The following is a 20,000-nucleotide window of genomic DNA, read 5'->3' as shown; positions in this document are numbered from 1 at the left end:
TCAATGGACTACTTGAAAAATGATCATTGGCAGGCTAGATTAAGCAGTGTCTAAACAGAACACTCAGAGGTTGTTTAGAAAGAATTGGTCAGATCACAATGGCTCTACTATGTCAGCAGAGGATTTTGAATTGCTATTCTTTTACTCTTATTTGTTTCAGTCATTTGACTGTAGCCATGCTGTAGCACTGCCTTTAGTTGAGCAAATCGACCACAGGACTTATTCTGTCGTTCTCTTTTGCTAAACTTCTAAGTTACGGGTACATAAACACACCAGTATCGGTTGTCAAGCAATGTTGGGGGGGGGGGGGGGGACAAGCACAGACACACACACATATATATAATATATATACATATACATATATACAACATGCTTCTTTTCAGTTTCCGTCTACCAAATCCACTCACAAGGCTTTGGTCAGCCCGAGGCAATAGTAGAAGACACATGCAGTGGGACTGAACCCTGAACCATGTGGTTGGTAAGCAAGCTACTTACCACACAGCCACTCCTGCATCTATGTTAATTATTTTTATCACCAAAATGTGTCAAGAATCAAAAATTGGTTTCGATGCAATTTTATTTTAATGTTTGTGTGTGTTATCTACACCTCATGTAATACACATATTTGGTGACCTAGTATTAAAAACAATAAATAGTCGAAAAGTTGATTTATTTTATATAATTCCAAAATTTCAAATGCATTGCGGAGCCTGAAGATATAAATGTTAGAGTTTGGGATTTTAACACTCTTGTTTTTAAAGGATTCCGCAAAAGAGAATTGATTCGTAACAATGGATATATAAAATAAAATGAGGAAAGGCAAACCTGTTATAAATTGATTTTTCTCCCATTATTCAAAATTTCAAGTGGGCTGTGGAGCCTGAAGATGTAAATTTAAGTACTTCAGATTTTAACAGAGTTGTTTTTAAAGGATTTCACAGTAAAAAAATATATTCTTGAAAATGCATTTCAAAAATCTGTGTAAAAATACCTTTTTTCACCACTCTACTGTATATGTATGTATGTGTTTACATGTAAATGTATATGTGTGTGTATGTAAGTGTATATGTGTATGTGTATGTATTTGTGTATATATATATGTGTGTGTGTGTATACACACATGTATCTCCATGTCTGTACACATGCACCTATATACGTGTGTCTGTGCATGTATATTTATGTATGTGTATATGTGTGCATACATGGAGATAGGTAGAAAGTAAATTTTTATTAAAGTTAATTATCATGACTGGGTTGCATTCAGTCTGTCGTTAACATTGATTGGTTGCTACACACCAAAAATAACAAACATACAAAAAAGAGGTTCTGCTCTTGTCCTTCATATCATACTTTAACCCTTCAACACCTGGCACAAAGCAACTTTCCTACTCCTCCTCAAATCCCCTTCACACTCAGTCCAGGGGTTCTTTTCCTGTACCTTTCCTGCCTTGCAAGTTACTTGGTGACCTCCCTAATGCTCGAGGCGCAAAAGGAAAAGCACCCTGTACACAGTGTAAAGTGGTCGGTGTTAGGAAGGGCACCTGACTCTGGAAACTAGGCCAAAGTTGACATTGGAGTTTATTGTGGCCCTGATGATCACTGGATCCTATCAAACTGTCTAACCCATGCCAGCATGGAAAACAGACGTTAAATGGAGAGGATAATGGTGATACTCTTTCATACTACTGGCATTGCATCAGTTATGACATTGAGGGTTTCAGATGATCCAATCACCTGAACAGACTGATTAGCATCCACATGGGGAGAGGTAGACCCAGGAAGACATGGGATGAGGTAGTCAAGCATGACCTTCGAACATTGGACCTCACAGAGGCAATAGCGAAAGACTGAGATCTCTGGAGATATGCTGTGACTGCAAAGACTCGACAAATAATGTAAGTTCATGGCTGCTTCCTGTACCAGTTTCGCATAGCCCCAGCCCATCCAAAGTACCTTGGATTGCAGAACGACCTGCTGTGCTTACGTTAGATTGTAGGGTGACCTGCTGTGCTTGAGTAGACCTATTGAGTCAAGTACATCAACATCAAAATAAATATCAAATGGAAATTGTAGTTGTGATACCTGTGCCAGCGATATGTAAAAAGCACCATCCGAACGTAGCCGATGCCAGTGCCGCCTTGACTGGCTTCTGCGCCGGTGGCACATGACCTGCTGTGCTTGAGGAGACCTATTAAGTCAAGTACATCAACATCAAAATAAATATCAAATGGAAATTGTAGTTGTGATACCTGTGCCGGTGGCACGTAAAAAGCACCATCCGAATGTGGCTGATGCCAGCGCTGCCCTGACTGGCTTCTGTGCAGGTGGTATGTAAAAAGCACCAACCGATCGTGGCTGCTGCCAGCCTCCCCTGGCACCTGTGCCGGTGGCACGTAAAAATCACCCACTACACTCTCGGAGTGGTTGGCGTTAGGAAGGGCATCCAGCTGTAGAAACACTGCCAGATCAGACTGGAGCGTGGTGCAGCCTCTTGGCTTCCCAGACTCCGGTCAAACCGTCCAACCCATGCTTGCATGGAAAACGGACGTTAAACGTTGATGATGATGATGTGGCCAAGAACTCTACAGACACACATGCCATTAGTGCAGTGCTTAGGGAGATTCAGCATGACACAGAATGTGACAAGGTTAGCCCTTTGGAATTACAGCTACAACTCACTTTTGCCAGCTGAGTGGACTGGAGTTATGTGAAATAAAGTGTCTTGCTTAAGGAAACAACACACTGCTGGGAATTGACCTCATGACCTTACAATCATGAGCTGAGTATCAATCCATGTGCCTCTGCTCACTCTATAATATTAAATTTATCCAGAGTGTCAAACATACTTATATCCTTTGACTGTACTTTGTAAATATTTGGTTTGATTTTGTTTTTGATATCACAAGCTTCTTAATCAAACCAATTAGATTTATCCCAGGTCTCATCACTCTGATGTTGCTTGCTTTCAATCATTTGTTTTACTCCACTCTTCGACCATCCACATTTTTCAGCATTGTTTAAACTTAGACAACAAAGTTATGAGGCTAAAACTAATTTAAACACATCTAATTTTGTTTCCTCACTTCCAGAATGTTCATTCATTGTTTTTCTTCCATGCAATATTTTAGTCTGTCTATATTGGATTACCAACTTGAATTAAGAGAAGACTATATATGCATAGATTAGTTGATATATATATATATATATGCATATGCATTTACATTGATCAGTCTGTAAGAATAAATACTAGGGGAGGAAAAAACAGCCCTCAAAAATAATGAAAAATTTTCTGAATATTTCAATAACTTTTATTTTGCTTGTTAATATTAATATCGGAGAAATTTATTGTTTTGAAATATTTTGAAATCAATAAATTATTATCAAAATCTGTAGTTTTTTTTAAAGAAAAATTGTTTTGTCTCAACAATTGATTTTTGCATTTGTGCATGAGTATGTGTATGTACTTGTCTGTTGTGTTCTAGCTTGTAAATGTGAAGGGTGTATGTTTGTATACATTTTGCTCACACACAGTCGTGCATACACATGTTCTCTCTCTCTCTCTTCTCTCTCTCTCTCTCTCTCTCTCTCTCTCTCTTCTCTCTCTCTCTCTGTCTCTCTCTCTCTGTCTGTCTCTCTCTCTCTGTCTGACTCTCTCTCTCTGTCTGTCTCTCTCTCTCTTGCTCACACACACACACACTCACACATGTTATCAACATCAGTCTGTCAGTTTCCATTCTTGTATCAATTGGCAGAGTCTTCTCCATCAGAGTGTCTCACCACTTCTTGCAGTTCTTTGTCATCCTCTCTATGAGATCCAGAGTTCAATTTTCATCACTTATTCCTTATATGTTTCTTTCAGTCTTCCTCTTCTGTAAGCTCTTCCACTTTCATCCCTTGGTACATCTTCATCCATCTGCCATTCTTTCTAAGCATCATATCTCGAAACCAACACAGACTCCTCTTTTGTGTGCCACAACTGATTTGTCTTAGATCCAAGTTTCCCTGTTCCTTCATTCATTCCTCTTAACATTACGATCCAGCACAGCATGCTCATCACATTTCTCTCTATCCTCCACATATTCTTACCATTCAATGCCAATATTTCACTAGCATTCGCAAAATTATCTCTCTCAGAGAGAATCCCTTTAACCCTTTCATTACCGTATTTATTTTGAGATGCTCTGTGTTTCTTTCAATTGATTTTAAATATAACAAAGAATTTAGTAAAATAACTTTGTTATCAGTAAGCTAGTGTTAGGAACATAAGTTATGACTGAAGTTTGGTGGAAGATTTTAATTTAAAACCTATGAAAACAAGACATTTGTACTACAGAGCCAGAGGCAGTTTCAGCCATGTTGGTATCAAAAGGGTTAATACTAACAGAGGTTATCATTTTCTTAACTTTTTCTAACCCATTCTTGTTCTGGCTATGTTCTTCAAAACACTCTTCACCAATGGGAAGAATGCAAACATTTGAATAACAAAAGCTATATGTTACTTTTAGAGAACCCTCCAAGCATTTGAAAGAATTTATTATAAGAGTGCTTTTTATGTAGCACCAGCCCTGACAGGGTCCCTAACTACCTTTTTGTTGTGCAAGGTATACCTATTTTTTTACCACCCATAAGGGGCTAAACACAGAGAGGACAAAGAAGGACAGACAAATGGATTAAGTCGATTATTTCGACCCCAGTGCATAACTGGTACTTATTTAATCAACCCCAAAAGGATGAAAGGCAAAGTCGACCTCGGTGGAATTTGAACTCAGAACGTAGCGGCAGACAAAATACCGCTTAGCATTTCTGCCAGCTTGCCACCTTGTATAAATGAAGGCTGAAGACAACAAATAATGGCTGAGGACTGAACTATGATGAACACTTATCTGCACATTAAATTCCTTGCTGAACTTGTTGCTATTCTCACCTTACTGATAGCATCCTTGTACATGGCTTGCACAGTTCTCACAAGCCATTTCTCTACATCTAGTTACCTTTGTGGCTACCAGAGCATGGTGTGTTTCACCCTGTGTTAGGGTCATAGGCCTTTTCTCAATCAATGAATGCTAGAGTTCTTTTTTTTTACTAAGAACTCATGTAGTCATTTTACTAGGAAGAGGGTATCTGTGGTACCCCTTTCTGGCACATAGCTGATCTGTGTCTCATCTAAGCTAATTTCATTCCTAATTAGTTGTGCGACTTATTAGTCTTTTTGCTGTTTTTGAACTTGGTGCTTCTTTCAAGAACATCTCTGCCTTTGTTGCATTTTATGAAGGTAGGAAACAGTAGTAGTTGTGATACCTGTGCCGGTGACACATAAAAAGCACCATCCGAACGTGGCCGTTGCCAGTGCAGCCTCCACTGGCTTCTGTGCCGGTGGCACATAAAAAACTCCATCCGAACATGACCGATGCCAACCCCGCCAGCACCATCCGAACGTGGCCATTGCCAGTGCAGCCTCCACTGGCTTCTGTGCCGGTGACACATAAAAAGCTCCATCCGAATGTGACCGATGGCAACCCCGCCTCGAATGGCTTCTGTGCCGGTGGCACATAAAAAGCACCATCCGAACGTGGCCGATGCCAGCACCGCCCCGACTGGCTTCTGTGCCGGTGGCACATAAAAAGCACCATCCGAGCGTGGCCGATGCCAGCACCGCCTCGACTGGCTTCTGTGCAGGTGGCACATAAAAAGCACCAACCGATCGTGGGATCCCGGAACATCTCGCTGTGCTTGAGGAGACCTGTTGACAAGTGCATGTACATGAACATCGAACCAAATATCAATGGAAACAGTAGTTGTGATACCTGTGCCGGTGACACATAAAAAGCACCATCCGAACGTGGCCGTTACCAGTGCAGCCTCCACTGGCTTCTGTGCCGGTAGCACATAAAAAGCACCATCCGAACGTGACCGATGCCAACCCTGCCTCGAATAGCTTCTGTGCCGGTGGCACATAAAAAGCACCATCCGAACGTGGCCAATGCCAGTACCACCTTGACTGGCTTCTGTGCCGGAGGCACATAAAAAAAAAGCACCAACCGATCGTGGCCGATGCCAGACCCCTCTGGCACCTGTGCAGGTGGCACGTAAAAAGCACCCACTACACTCGCGGAGTGGTTGGCGTTAGGAAGGGCATCCAGCTGTAGAAACACTGCCAGACCAGACTGGAGCCTGGGGCAGCCCCTGGCTCCCCAGACCGCGGTCGAACCGTCCAACCCATACTAGCACGGAAAACGGACGTTAAACGATGATGATGATGATGATGATGTGTGCGTATGTATGTGTGTGCATGCTTGTGTGTATGTGGGGAGGTCGCTTTAAACTTTCTACTCTTGTAAGTTGCAAAGTGGCCCTACTAAAGTTGGTGTCACATAAAAAGCACCCAGTACCCCCTATAACCCTTTTGCATTCAGATTGCTCTCTCAAACCCAATGGTTATTTATTCATATTGTTTCGACCTGATCATGCATTATCTCAGATCTTTGAGATTTCAATGATGTGATTGTTTTTATTTTTAGAATGACATTGTAGGGTCAGTGTGAGAGGCTGAATCTGGCCAGTTTGAGCATAAAACAAGTAGAATATTTGGGCTGGGTATGGCCAGTTTAAATGCTAAAGGGTTGAAGCGATTGGTGTTAAGAAGAGCATCTAGCTGTAGAAACCATGCCTAAACTGAGACATTGAAGTGCAATGCAGTGCCCTGATTTGTTTGGTGCCTTTCTAACCATCTCACATATGCTCACCTGGAAAACAGGCATAAAATGCCGCTGCACAGACAGACAGACAGACAGATTACATGTATTCTTACATTTGTATGTCTGTATGTATGAATATGTGTGTGTGTGTGGGTGTGCATGTATAACAGTGTCGCTAGAATACAGCTAGTTGTGAACAGGAGCTTGCCATGTATCTCGTTCTTATAAAAAAGCAATTACTTGATTTTAATTAATAACTTGCATGAATAATATTCACAAATATAAAATTCTAATTTCCTTAAAGAAAAATATCTGAAATGTCATTTACTTTTTTAATAGTATTTTCTGATCGGTAATTTGAGTGATTGCTTTGTTCTTTAACTGTGTATTGGTATTTTATATTTTTAAGAATCTTAAACTAAATCCAGATGAAAAAAAAAAGAAAAGATTAAGAAATTAGTAATATTTGGAAAGTATTTATTTATCATGCAACCTTTGTTCTAGACATTTACAATTCAATACAAATAAGAAATTAAAAGACAGAAAATGGAAAAAAGCAAAACTTAATCGATTTTTTTTTTCTTATGAAATCGAAAACATTAATGTGCTGAAGAGTTTTTCGAATGTGAAACAAATTATATCGTAATATTACTTGTATGATTTTTGTGGGTTTTTTTTTTAATGTTCTGAAGAAACCTTAGAAGTAGAATGAAGAATTTAGCTAAAGCTACAAAACAGTGTCATAGCCCAGTAACCAAGATTCTAGAACCTTCTCAGTACTTTTTAATTTCCTAAAATAAATACATACTTTTATTAAATTGTTGAAATAGTATAGATTTTAGTAATTGCTAGCAAAGACATCGTATTTTGTTTTGAAATCAAGTACATTAAAGGTTTACAAGCCAATGTAGTATCTTGCCTTGTGTTAACTGTGAGGTGTTTTCACTTTTAAGTTTATAGATTTGCTAAAGGTGCTGCTCCACCATAGCCACAGTCAAATGACTGAAACAAGTATAAGAGAGAGAGTGTATTTATATGCATGGATGCCAGCGTCGCCTTGACTGGCTTCTGTGCCGGTTGCACATAAAAAGCACCAACCAATTGTAGTCGTTGCCAGCCTCCCCTGGCACCTGTGCTGGTGGCACGTAAAAAGCACCCACTACACTCACGGAGTGGTTGGCGTTGTGAAGGGCATCCAGCTGTAGAAACACTGCCAGATCAGACTGGAGCCTGGTGCAGCCTCCTGGCTTCCCAGACCCTGGTCGAACCGTCCAACTCCTGCCAGCATTCAAAAGAGACGTTAAACGATGATGATGATGTATTTGTCCCCCCCACCATTGCTTGACAACTGATGTTGGTGTGTTTACATCCCTGTAAATCAGCAGTTCAAAAAGAGAGACCAATAGAATAAGTATTAGGCTTAAAAAGAGTAAGTTCTGGGGTTGATTTGTTCGACTAAAGGTAGTACAATCAAATGACTGAAACAAGTGAAAGAATAAAGTACTGGGATTGGTTTTGTTCAACTAAAATCCTTCAAGGCAATGCCCCAGCATGGCCACAGTCCAGTGACTGAAACAAGTAAAATAGATTTCTTTATTAAGCCATGCAGGGCCAAACATGGAGGGAGCAATACAATGTAGAATTTTTCTTTTCAAAACTGATCAATAGGGATTGAAAACATTTTGGGACGTGTACACAGAGATAACAAGGTAACGTTTTAACAACACGAATCCTCAAAAGAGGGAGAAAATAGAACATTGACTAGGCTTTTCTGTGGAAAGAAAAACCTATGAAAAAACCATGGTAACCTCAGAAAAAAAACATGAGAGCAAAGCGCCCTTTCTCTTTTTGTTTTATGGGTTCATGCTCAAAGTAGGTCTGTCATTCATGCATACCATCCTTGCTACATTCAGCCACCTTTTATTAAACTTTTCATTAGATAAAACTTCCCTCTCTAATCTCACTTTCATTTTCAAGTAATACTTGAAAAAGTTGATGAGAGGTTGACCAGAGAGGAAAGTATTTGTTTCTAAGCCTTTCAAACGAGTCCACTATACACATTCTTTCGCTGTAGCCACCAGCACTTTGCCTTCCTAGTAAAGGAAGGTGGCAGGGCAATATTTATGATAGACTCAGGTGACAACCAGACTCATCCCAACATGACAGCAGCCATTCAACATAGGCCCACAGGTCTGAAATATTTTGACATTGCACGAGTGCATGCAGAACAGTTTCATCATTCTGACCATATCTCGGGCAGGTCGGTTCAGTGTTTCTTGATCTGTCTCTTTTGCTCTTTAACTTGTTTCAATCATTTGACTGCGGCCATGCTGGAGCACTGCCTTTAGTCGAGCAAGTCAACCCCAGGACTTATTCTTTGTAAGCCTAGTACTTATTCTATCGGTCTCTTTTGCCGAACCTCTAAGTTATGGGGATTTAAACACACCAGCATCGGTTGTCAAGCGATATTGGGGGGGCAAGCACAGACACACAAACACACACACACAAACACACACATACACACATATACACGACGGGCTTCTTTCAGTTTCCATCTACCAAATCCACTCACAAGTCTTTGGTCGGCTCGTGGCTATAGTAGAAGACACTTGCCCAAGGTGCCACACAGTGGGACTGAACCAAGAACCATGTGGTTGGTAAGCAAGCTACTTACCAAGATCTCATCTTGGATAGGAAATGTTTCCTAATAGCACTGCCATGAACAAGGATTTGTGGAAACTGTCTGTAGGTCCTGGCTCAAAAGTGGTCCTGAATAGGCTAGTCAGATATTCCCTGTTGACACCCAGTCTCCTCAAGAACATCGTCGCACCTCCCCTCTACTAATCCTCTGAAACAAGTAAATTTCTGTGAATTCAGTTTGTGAACAGCAGAACTAAGCTATATATATATATATATATATATATATGTATCTGAAAAATTATAGAATTTCTGTTTTGTTAATCTTTGCACCACAGAAAATTAAAAACCAAAAAAACTATTTTGAGTTTCTTTCATTTTAGTTATACATAAGCCATCGTAATGTTTTTCTCATATTTTATTGTGCAGTGTCTTCGTTATATTTGCGAAACAATGGATCGCAGTAAACTTGGAATTTCCGGGACATTTTATTCGAATTTATCATCGAAATCATCCCAGACTCTTCAGTCTATATTTATTTCTTCATACCAAAATGCTGCCATTTCTAATACACATGCAAGTAAGTGTGTTCAATATTTTCATGTTTTTTTTTTTATTCATTGTTCTCAGAAATTTCTACACAATCCTTGTAGAGATACTGATATAACTGTACAGCTCCAAAAATTTGCTTCCCAACCATGAGGTCTTGAATTCAGTCCCACTGCATGGCACCTTGGGCAAATATCTATTATTGCCTCAGGCTGATCAAAGCTTTGAGTGGATTTGGTAAACAGAAACTTTTAAAAGGCCTGGTGTTAAAGGGATGTAAACATAACACTGGTTATCAAGTGGTAGAGGCACACAAATACACACACACTCACACGGGCTTCTTTCAGTTTCTGCCTACCAAATTCACTCACAAAACTTTGGTCAAGCAAAGAGTATAGCATAAGACATCTGTATAAGGTGCCGTACTGTGGAACTGAACCTGGAAGCATTTGGTTGGAAAGTGAACACACACACACACAAGCATTACCCATCATGTGATGAGTAATTTTTGGAAGCATCCTTTTACCATTGTGGGTAATATCAGGAACTATGACCTAGATATAATAATTAGAATTTAAACTTTTATCAAATTTCTTGGTACTTAAACAAAATGATGAAATCAATGAATGTGATCTCTATGGCACCAGCAACACCAGCATATTGGGAGCTGCTGCTACTAACACAGGCACCATACTAAAACAGGGTCTCTGCCCATCAGGCTATCTAAAATGACAGGATCTATGTAGACACACATTTCCTGAACTCTATTTTTTTGAAGGTAGGCCTTTGCTGCACCTGAAATATAAAGGAATTTAAAAAGCTTTCTGCATCATGAGCAGCTTTCTGTGTTTCTCATTTCATTCATCATCATCATCATCGTTTAATGTCCGTTTTCCATGCTAGCATGGGTTGGACGGTTCAACTGGGGTCTGGGAAGCCAGGAGGCTGCACCAGGCTCCAGTCTGATCTGGCAGTGTTTCTACAGCTGGATGCCCTTCCTAATGCCAACCACTCCGTGAGTGTAGTGGATGCTTTTTATGTGCCACTGGCACAGGGCCCAGAGGAGGCTGGCAGTGGCCACAATCGGTTGGTGCTTTTTACATGCCACTGGCACGGAAGCCAGTCAAGGCAGTGCTGGCATCGTCCACGTTCGGATGGTGCTTTTTACATGCCACCGGCACAGGTATCACAACTACAATTTCCATTTGATTTTTTAATGTTGATGTTCATTATTCTGTTTCTGTACTACAATGCTTCAAGCAAACTACAACACTCTTCTCATGAAATGAATATTAATTTTCAAAAGAAAAAGTTTCATTATGTTAAAATCAAATCAAACAAATTTCTCATTTGACCTGTGAGATACTGACGATGTGACAGCTGGAGGGAAAAAGGACTGCTCCAGCTGGTACTCATCATCAGTTGATTAGAGTGGAGTGATGCACAGATATAAAATGCTTTCCTCAAGGACATAGCATGCTGCCTGGTCTGGGAATCAAACCTACATTCTTGTGATTATGAGCCAAACAGCCTAATCACAGAGCCACATTGCTTTTCACTGTGTAACAGTATTAGCTTCAATGTTACTAAAGAACAGTTTTTTTAAGACAGATTTTTTTAAAACATCAGAAATAAATCTAGCAAGGCAAACTGCCACATGTCTTCACATGTAGCGTCTGGAAAAGACTCTGAAAAATTAGAACTATTAATATTTGAAAGAATTCTTGCAAGCATCTGGTTTCTAATCAATAGCTGCCGGAGAAGAATCACATGATTTATCCTTGATAACACAGCAATCTAACGTGATGTGCATATCTTCATTAATTTGGTTGTTTATATTTTAGCTTTTATTCCAACAAGTTTGGAAATGTTCAACTTGAAGTAAAATATTTTACATTTTATAAATTGGTTTTTGTAGATTATTTATAATGCTGCTTCACAAATTCATTGGTTATTCTAAGTGCAAACAGTTTACATCATTATCATCATCATCATTTAACGTCTGCCTTCCATTGTGGCATGGGTGGGACGGTTTGACAAGAGCCGGCCAGGCAGAAGCCTGCACCAGGCTTCTCTAACTGTTTTGACAAGGGTTTTACAGCTGGATGCCCTTACTATCACCAACCACCTGGCAGAGTGGACTTAGTACTTTTTACGTGGCACAAGCACAGGTGAGGTCAGTTTTGGTAAGGTTTTTACAGCTGGATGCCCTTCCAAATGTCAACCACCATACAGTGTGGACTGGGTGCTTTTAAATGGCACCTGCACTGACAGGGTTACCAAATACTTGCAAGACAAAAAAAAAAGCTCTTTTGAGAGGGGAATGGGCAACTTATTATTATTATCATTATCATCATTTAGATTTTGTTTTCACTTGACAATGTCTGCTGAATTAATACCCAAACTCTTGCTAATAGTCTGTTAACTTGCTACAATCTTATCAAGATTTTTATTTATGAAATAATTCAGAAATCTATTATTCTGACCTTCGTGTATTTAATTTTATATAACTTGTAGCATGCCGGGCAAAATGCTCAGTGGCATTTCATCCATCTTTAAGCTCTGAGCTCAAATTCCACCAAGGTCAACTTTGCCTTTCATCCTTTTGAGGGTCATTAAAATAAGTACCAGTTATACACTGGGGTCAGTGTAATTGACTTAGCTCCTTCCATCAGATTGCTGGCCTTTTGTCAACATTTCAAATCATTTTATATTGTGCAGTTGTTTAAAATAGAATTCACATTATTTAGAAATATATGTTTCAAATATAATTTCCTAAAGCACTGGAGATTTCAATTCAAACAAATTTTTTTTTTTAAATGTGATGAATAAAATTAAATCTTCAACATAATAAAATAAAATATCCCTAGAGCTGCTAGTTTGCAGTTTTCCATTTGTTTTTGCATACTAATGAATTCATTATTTATTTATTCATTCATTCATTTGTAAATTTTTTCTCATTTCTCAAGAAACACCTGAGGTTAGTTCATCTCTAAGTAGTGAAAGCGAAACCTACCTGTGTGTATCTTGTTTGTCCCTCATGGTTCATTTGCCCCTCGCTAATTCTCCTGAAGATCAGAGTAAGAGAAGGGTAAGTACGACATGAAACACAGTATTGCTCTTAACAATTATTAATTTTATAAGGATGGTTGAAAGTAAAATCAGCAGAGCTACTAACAAAATTCTCAGAAGTAAGTTCATACATACATACATACATACACACACACACACACACACACACACACACACACACACACACATACATAAATACATACATAATAGATAAAAAATTGTCATTTTAGTAAATAAATAAATAAATTGACATAATATAATGTCTAAAAGTTGATGAACCACCTATTGATTTCCTTCATTTTCTTATTGCTCTCTCTCTCTCTCTATATATATATATATAATATATATATATATATATATATCATCTTTTAACGTCCACTTTCCATGCTAGCATGGGTTGGACTATTTGACTGAGGTCTGATAAACCAGATGGCTGCACCAGGCTCAAAAATCTGATCTGGCAGAGTTTCTACAGCTGGATACCCTTCCTAACGCCAACCACTCCGAGAGTGTAGTGGGTGCTTTTACATGACACTGGCACAAGGGCCAGTCAGGTGCTACTGGCAACAGTCATGCTCAAATGGTGCATTTTATGTGCCACCTGCACAGGAGCCAGTCTAGCGGCACTGGCAACAACCTTGCTCGAATGTTTTTTTCATGTGCCACTGGCACAAGTGCCAGTAAGGCAACGCAGGTAACGATCATGCTCGAATGGTGTTTTTTGCATGCCACCGGCATGGCAGCCAGCTTGTTGCTCTGGCAACGATAGCCACCTTGTTGCTCATATATATATATATATATATATACACACATACTCCAATCTAGTGATAATGAGTTCAATTCCCGGACTGAATGGCACATTGTGATCTTCAGCAAAACACTTTATTTCATGTTGCTCCACTGAGTGACTCTGCAGCAGAATAGCCTTCTGATCACGGGAGATGTTGGCCTGCTCACTTTGCCAGCAATTTGAAAACTAAAGAAACAATGCAAAGTGCATTGTGATCAGTGAGGTATATCAACATTTGATAGTCTAGTCCAGTGGTTCTCAAAGTGGGCAGTACTGCCCCCTTGCGGGTAGTGGAAAGATCTAGAGTGGCATTGAAGAAAAGTGGGATGATAATGGGGTAGATGTAAACAAAAATTAAAAATATTAATTGGTTAATTAGGTTTAAGTTTTATTTGTGAAATACAGTTGTTTTGAATTTGCTGCAGAAAGTGGTCTACATTTGTGTTGGGGAGCAGCCTGAAAAAGTTTGGGAACTACATCGACTAGACTCTAGTCAATCATGTGATATATACATGCTCACATTTCTTTGTGCTAAGTTCAAACTCGCTGACATTTATTTACCTGTAATCTTTCAGGGGCAGACAAATAAGCGTTGGAGTTAATAGATGCAGGCATGGCTAAGTAGTTGAGATGCCTGCTTCCTAACCACATGCCTTTTGGTTCAATCCCACTCTATAACACCTTGGGAAAGTGTCTTCTACAGTAGCCCTTTGTCAACGAATTCCTTGTGAATGGATTTGGTAAATGGAAACTGAAAAGAGCCTGTCATGTGTATTATTTTACTTGTTTCAGTCATTTGACTGTGGCCATGCTGGAGCACTGCCTTTAGTCAAACAAATTGACTGCAGGATTTATTCTTTGTAAACCTAGTACTTATTCTATCAGTCTCTCTTTTGCTGAACCATTAAGTTATTGGGATGTAAACACACCAGCATCAGTTGTCAAGCGATGATGGAGGGGACAAACATAGACACACAAAGACACACATACACACACATATATATGATGGGCTTCTTTCAGTTTCCGTCTACCAAATCCACTCACAAGGCTTTGGTCAGCCTGAGGCTATAGTAGAAGACACTTACCCAAGGTGCCACACAGTGGGACTGAACCCGGAACCATATAGTTGAGAAGTAAGCTTCATACCACACAATCACGTGTCTTCTTGTTTTGACATCATAAGATTGTTGTAAATAAATGTCATACATTTCCAATATTCTATCAAAACCTGTCTTGCTTGGAAACAGGCAGGGGTTGGCAACAGGAAGAGCACCCCACTCTAGAAAATCTGCTTAAAAAAAAAACTAGAAAAGTGGACATCAGCATCAAAAGGATGCTGATATTTATATAATCATGTACACCCATCCTTCAAACATTTCATCTTGTGTTTATGTTAGACAGCAGAACCATTAATTTTATTCTTTATTTACTCTAGTTGGCTATGGACCTTGCAGAATTAATGGTTTCTGAAAACCATCAGACTGTGACAGATCACTTCCTGAATTTGATCTCCTCCTCTCCCATCACTGGAAATGTTCTCACTGTAAGTATTAACTCTTTATCCGTGTTTCTCCCCTTCAGTTTTAATAAATAATACTCTGTCATCAGCTCCAGAATGCTTTTGGTTATATATATTTTCTATTGGTGTGAGCATGGCTGTGTGGGTAATGGTCTTGCACTGCATCATGTGGTTTTGGATTCAGTGGCACATAAAAGGCACTCCACTACACTCTTGAAGTGGTTGGCATAAGGAAGGGCATGCAGCTGTAGAAACCATACCAAATCAGACTGGAACCTGGTGCAGCTAACCAGCTTACCAGTTCCACTCAAACCATCCAGCCCATACCAGCACAAAGAGCGAATGTTAAATGATGGCAATGGTGTTGTTTATACTTTAGTTTTAATGGCTGCTAACATTAATAATTAAGTATTGTTATCATTATTGAATATTTTCTATAATAAAATATCCATTGTCATAATTCCATAATGATAAAAATTGTCAATTATTCAAATGGTCTTGTATTCTCCATTGTTGTGTACCACAACTTCGCCCACACCCAGCTGTGCATATGCGGTGCTGCTCATAGAAGCAAGTTGGCTTACTGCCAATATTCTGTTTTATTGTTATTTGTGACTCTTGAGTGATTATTATGGTAACACTTTCTAAAAGTCCAAACATTTATTATTTCGTTATAAATAATTTCATGAAGTAAAAATTAATCATTTGTATCTAATTGTATAATTATTTTCTGCAGGAAAGCATTGTAAACACTTGCTCAGAATATGATGATTTTAAATCAATTTTCTATTTTAAGAAGATAATTTGATAAAGTCTACATAAAGAGTAAATATTCATATTTGCATTGATTTATAAGATGATAATATATGGCCATTAAACAGCATTTATCTCTGTTGTTGATCTTTTCATTAATTTCGGATCCAGTAAATTAATCTTTGCTCTTTGCTTTCTTTGGTCTATTGAATATCATCTATGCAAATCAAACCCTTCTGTTAATTTTAATCTTGTCCTATACAATACTTCTGAAGTTTATTATTGATGTGCTATGCAGTACAGAGTAAACCATGTATATGATTGTCTTCTCTCCATGAAGAAATTCTATATATACATATATATATAGCCGCTTCAATTAAAGACCTCACTAAACTGGAAAATCCAATTTGCATAAATAACATGCTGCTGGCAGTTAGGTCAGTTAATCAGTTATTGTTATGCCAAGCAGCAAGCTATGTATAATGGAGATATACAATATGGCATATCTATTATGGTAGCACAAGTTTTAGCTGTTGCTGTATGTGTAGATGAAGATACCGGGTATCATCATCATCATCATCGTTTAACGTCCATTTTCCATGCTAGCATGGGTTGGACGGTTTGACCAGAGTCTGGGAAGCCAGGAGGCTGCGCCAGGCTCCAGTCTGATCTGGCAATGTTTCTACAGCTGGATGCTCTTCACAACGCCAACCACTCTGTGAGTGTAGTGGGTGCTTTTTACATGCCACCAGCACAGGGGACAGAGGGGCCTGGCAAATGGCCATGATTGGTTGGTGCATTTTATGTGGTGGCCGTTTGCCAGCCTCATCTGGCCCCTGTGCCAGTGGCATGTATATGGAGATAAATGTTTATATTACTTTGGAAATATATATACAAAAATTAGAATGATGCAGAGAAGATGAGCATGGTCCCTGCACGAGGATGACGTGCAAATTCATGAAGCATTCTGTATTTTAAGAAAATAGGTGTGGGCATAGCTATGTGGGTTAGAAGCTCACTTTACGAGGTTCCAGGTTCAGTCTCACTGCACAGCTTCTGGAGAAAGTGTCTTCTGCTATTACCTCAGGCCAACCAATGCCATGTGAGTGAAATTGGTAGATGGAAACTGTATGGAAGCCTATGTGTGTGTACTCTTTTACTTGTTTCAGTCATTTGACTGTGGCCATGCTGGAGTACTGCCTTTAGTCGAGCAAATCAACCCCAGGACTTATTCTTTGTAAGACTAGTAATTATTCTATTAGTCACTTTTGCCGAACCGCTAAGTTATGGGGATGTAAACACACCAGCATCGGTTGTCAAGCGATGTTGGAGGGACAAACACAGACACACAAACTTATACACACACATATATATACATATATACGAAGGGCTTCTTTCAGTTTCCATCTACCAAATCCACTCACAAGGCTTTGGTTGGCCTGAGGCTATAGTAGAAGACACTTGCCCAAGGTGCCACACAGTGGGACTTAACCTGCAACCATGTGGTTGGTAAGCAGACTACTTACCAAACAGCTGCTCCTACACCTATGTGTGTGTGTGTGTATATATATATTCATCATCATCATTGCTTCCTAGCTACATGGTTTCGGGTTCAGTCCCACTGCGTGGCACTCTGGGTAGGTGTCTTCCACTATAGCCCCGAGCCGACCGGAGCTTTGTGATTGAATTCGGTAGGTGGAAGTTACTACCGTGTGTGTATATGTGCGTGTAGGTGCTTGTGCCTCTCCGAAAGAGAGAGAGGGATATCCACTCCAAACCAATAGGACGAAAAATAAGGAACAAAAACCTAGCACAGATTCAGTAGATAGAAACTGAAAGAAGCCTATTATATTGTGTGTGTGTCTTTGTGTTTATCCCCCCCCCCCACCACCACCACTTAACTACTGGTGATAGTGTGTTCATGTCCCTGTAACTTAGCAGTTTGGCAAACGGGACCAATAGAATAAGTACTGGGGTCAATTCGATTGACTAAAATTCTTCAAGGTGGTGCCCCAGCACAGCCATAGTCTAATGAATGAAATCAATAAACAGATAAAAGAAAAGACACAATACCCATTAATTAAAAATACTTGCAGCTATTCCCTTCGATGCTTTATTACTAAGAAATAGTTACCTGTGATAGCCCTGTGTTTATATATTTTAATTGAATATATATCTGTTATAATGTATAATTTGGCGTTAGGAAGGGCATCCAGCCATAGAAACATTGCCAGATCAGACTGGGCCTGGTGCAGCCTTCTGGTTTCCCAGACCTTAGTTGAGCCGTCCAACCCATGCTAGCATGGAAAGCGGACGCTAAATGATGATGATATATCTGTTATGATGTGGCTTTTAAGATTATCAAGATCATTTTCTTTTTTGTACAAAATGATTTTTTTTTTCATTTTCATCTAGTTTCAGCTCACGAGCTGTGGCCATGCTGGGGCACCGCCATTCGGCGTTGCTACATGATTTTACTTCATGAATGCTTTTTAGCAATTGACATTTGGTGCATGAGAGAGTTTGATGCAGCTGCCCTCATCTGCACCTCCTGCCGTGAAGTTGGTTCATCTGGGACACCTGACAGGAAGAGATCCAGCTTTATTTTAAAGACATCCGCATCCACCCCATGCAGGTCTCTCACATCCTTCAGGAGGATATTGAAGAGCTGTGAACTTCTGAAGCCCAGGCTATTGCAGTATCTTGTCCTACATCTTGATGGCAAATTTGGAGTCCTTGGCACTATGCAGTGGCGCCCAGTTCTAGTATCTGTGTAACTTTCGATGCCAAAGTTTGGGACAAGTCCTTCCAGGATCTTCCAGATGTATATTATGGCATATCTTTCTCGCCTACGCTCTAAGGGATAGAGTCTTAATCTCTTGAGTCTTTCCCAATAGCTTATATGCTGCATAGAGGCTATCTTCTTCGTGTAGCTTCGTTGGATTGCCTGAAGTTCTGTGATTAATTTGACACTGATTAATTCAAAATTTATATCTTTTGACCTTTGTTTTTTGTCTTTGATCATTTTTGCATTATTTTTTTTATCTCTCCTTTTAATTGTCTGTGTCGTTTAATTTAATCTAGGTAATTTATTCATGCTGCCAAGTTTTACCAAGTTTGTGTTCCTATATCTCAAATAAACAATCTGTTATGGACCAACTGATATCCATTTTTAGCGGAGAGGTAAGTGCAACTCTATACATCTGTGGTCATTATCCACAACTTCTTCCTTCTTTTTATTTGCTTTGTCAGGGCCCATTGGTCAAGTTTGACCATTTATCCAAACCTGTATACACTGGCCTGTGGAGGCGCAATGGCCCAGTGGTTAGGGCAGCGGACTCGCAGTCGTAGGATCGCGGTTTCTATTCCCAGACCGGGCATTGTGAGTGTTTATTGAACGAAAACACCTAAAGCTCCACGAGGCTCTGGCAGGGGGTGGTGATGAACCCTGCTGTACTCGTTCACCACAACTTTCTCTCACTCTTTCTTCCTGTTTCTGTCATACCTGTATTTCAAAGGGCCAGCCTTGTCACACTCTGTGTCACACTGAATCTCCCCGAGGAGATAAGGGTACACGTGTCTGTGGAATGCTCAGCCACTTGCGCGTTAATAAATGAGCTGCAACGTCACTGGTGCCAAGCTGTATCGGCCTTTGCTTTTCCCTTGGATAACATTGGTGGCGTGGAGAGGGGAGGCTGGTATGTGTGGGCGACTGCTGGTCTTCCATAAACAACCTTGCCCAGACTTGTTCCTCGGAGGATAACTTTCTAGGTGCAATTCCATGGTCATTCATGACCGAAGGAGGTCACAATACACGGACCTGTACAAAGATATTTAGTAGAAGACTAGCAGATAGTTATTCTCAATGCCACTATTCTTTTATTCTTTTACTTGTTTCAGTCATTTGACTGTGGCCATACTGGAGCACCGCCTTTTTTAGTTGAGCAAATCGACCCCAGGACTTATTCTTTGTAAGCCTAGTACT

General features: G+C 39.7%; 1 protein-coding gene and 1 non-coding gene across 3 annotated transcripts in view; both read left to right on the top strand.

Moving 5' to 3' along the window:
* LOC115216481 (serine/threonine-protein kinase 36-like) overlaps positions 1-20,000 on the top strand; it is a 182,874-nt gene that overhangs the window by 67,211 nt on the left and 95,663 nt on the right. For both annotated transcript variants that reach the window (XM_029785887.2, XM_036504210.1), the window contains exons 15-18: positions 9,762-9,912; positions 12,851-12,972; positions 15,179-15,286; positions 19,100-19,198. In XM_029785887.2, coding sequence (XP_029641747.1) covers positions 9,762-9,912; positions 12,851-12,972; positions 15,179-15,286; positions 19,100-19,198 — 480 coding nt within the window. The remainder of the gene's footprint in view (positions 1-9,761; positions 9,913-12,850; positions 12,973-15,178; positions 15,287-19,099; positions 19,199-20,000) is intronic.
* LOC115220495 lies at positions 16,887-16,992 on the top strand. The gene has a single exon (XR_003882545.1). It is a non-coding gene; the product is annotated as a U6 spliceosomal RNA (small nuclear RNA).

Source organism: Octopus sinensis, linkage group LG1, assembly GCF_006345805.1.
Source record: "Octopus sinensis linkage group LG1, ASM634580v1, whole genome shotgun sequence".
NCBI classification, from domain to species: domain Eukaryota; kingdom Metazoa; phylum Mollusca; class Cephalopoda; order Octopoda; family Octopodidae; genus Octopus; species Octopus sinensis.
This window is presented reverse-complemented; position numbering and strand designations above follow the sequence as displayed.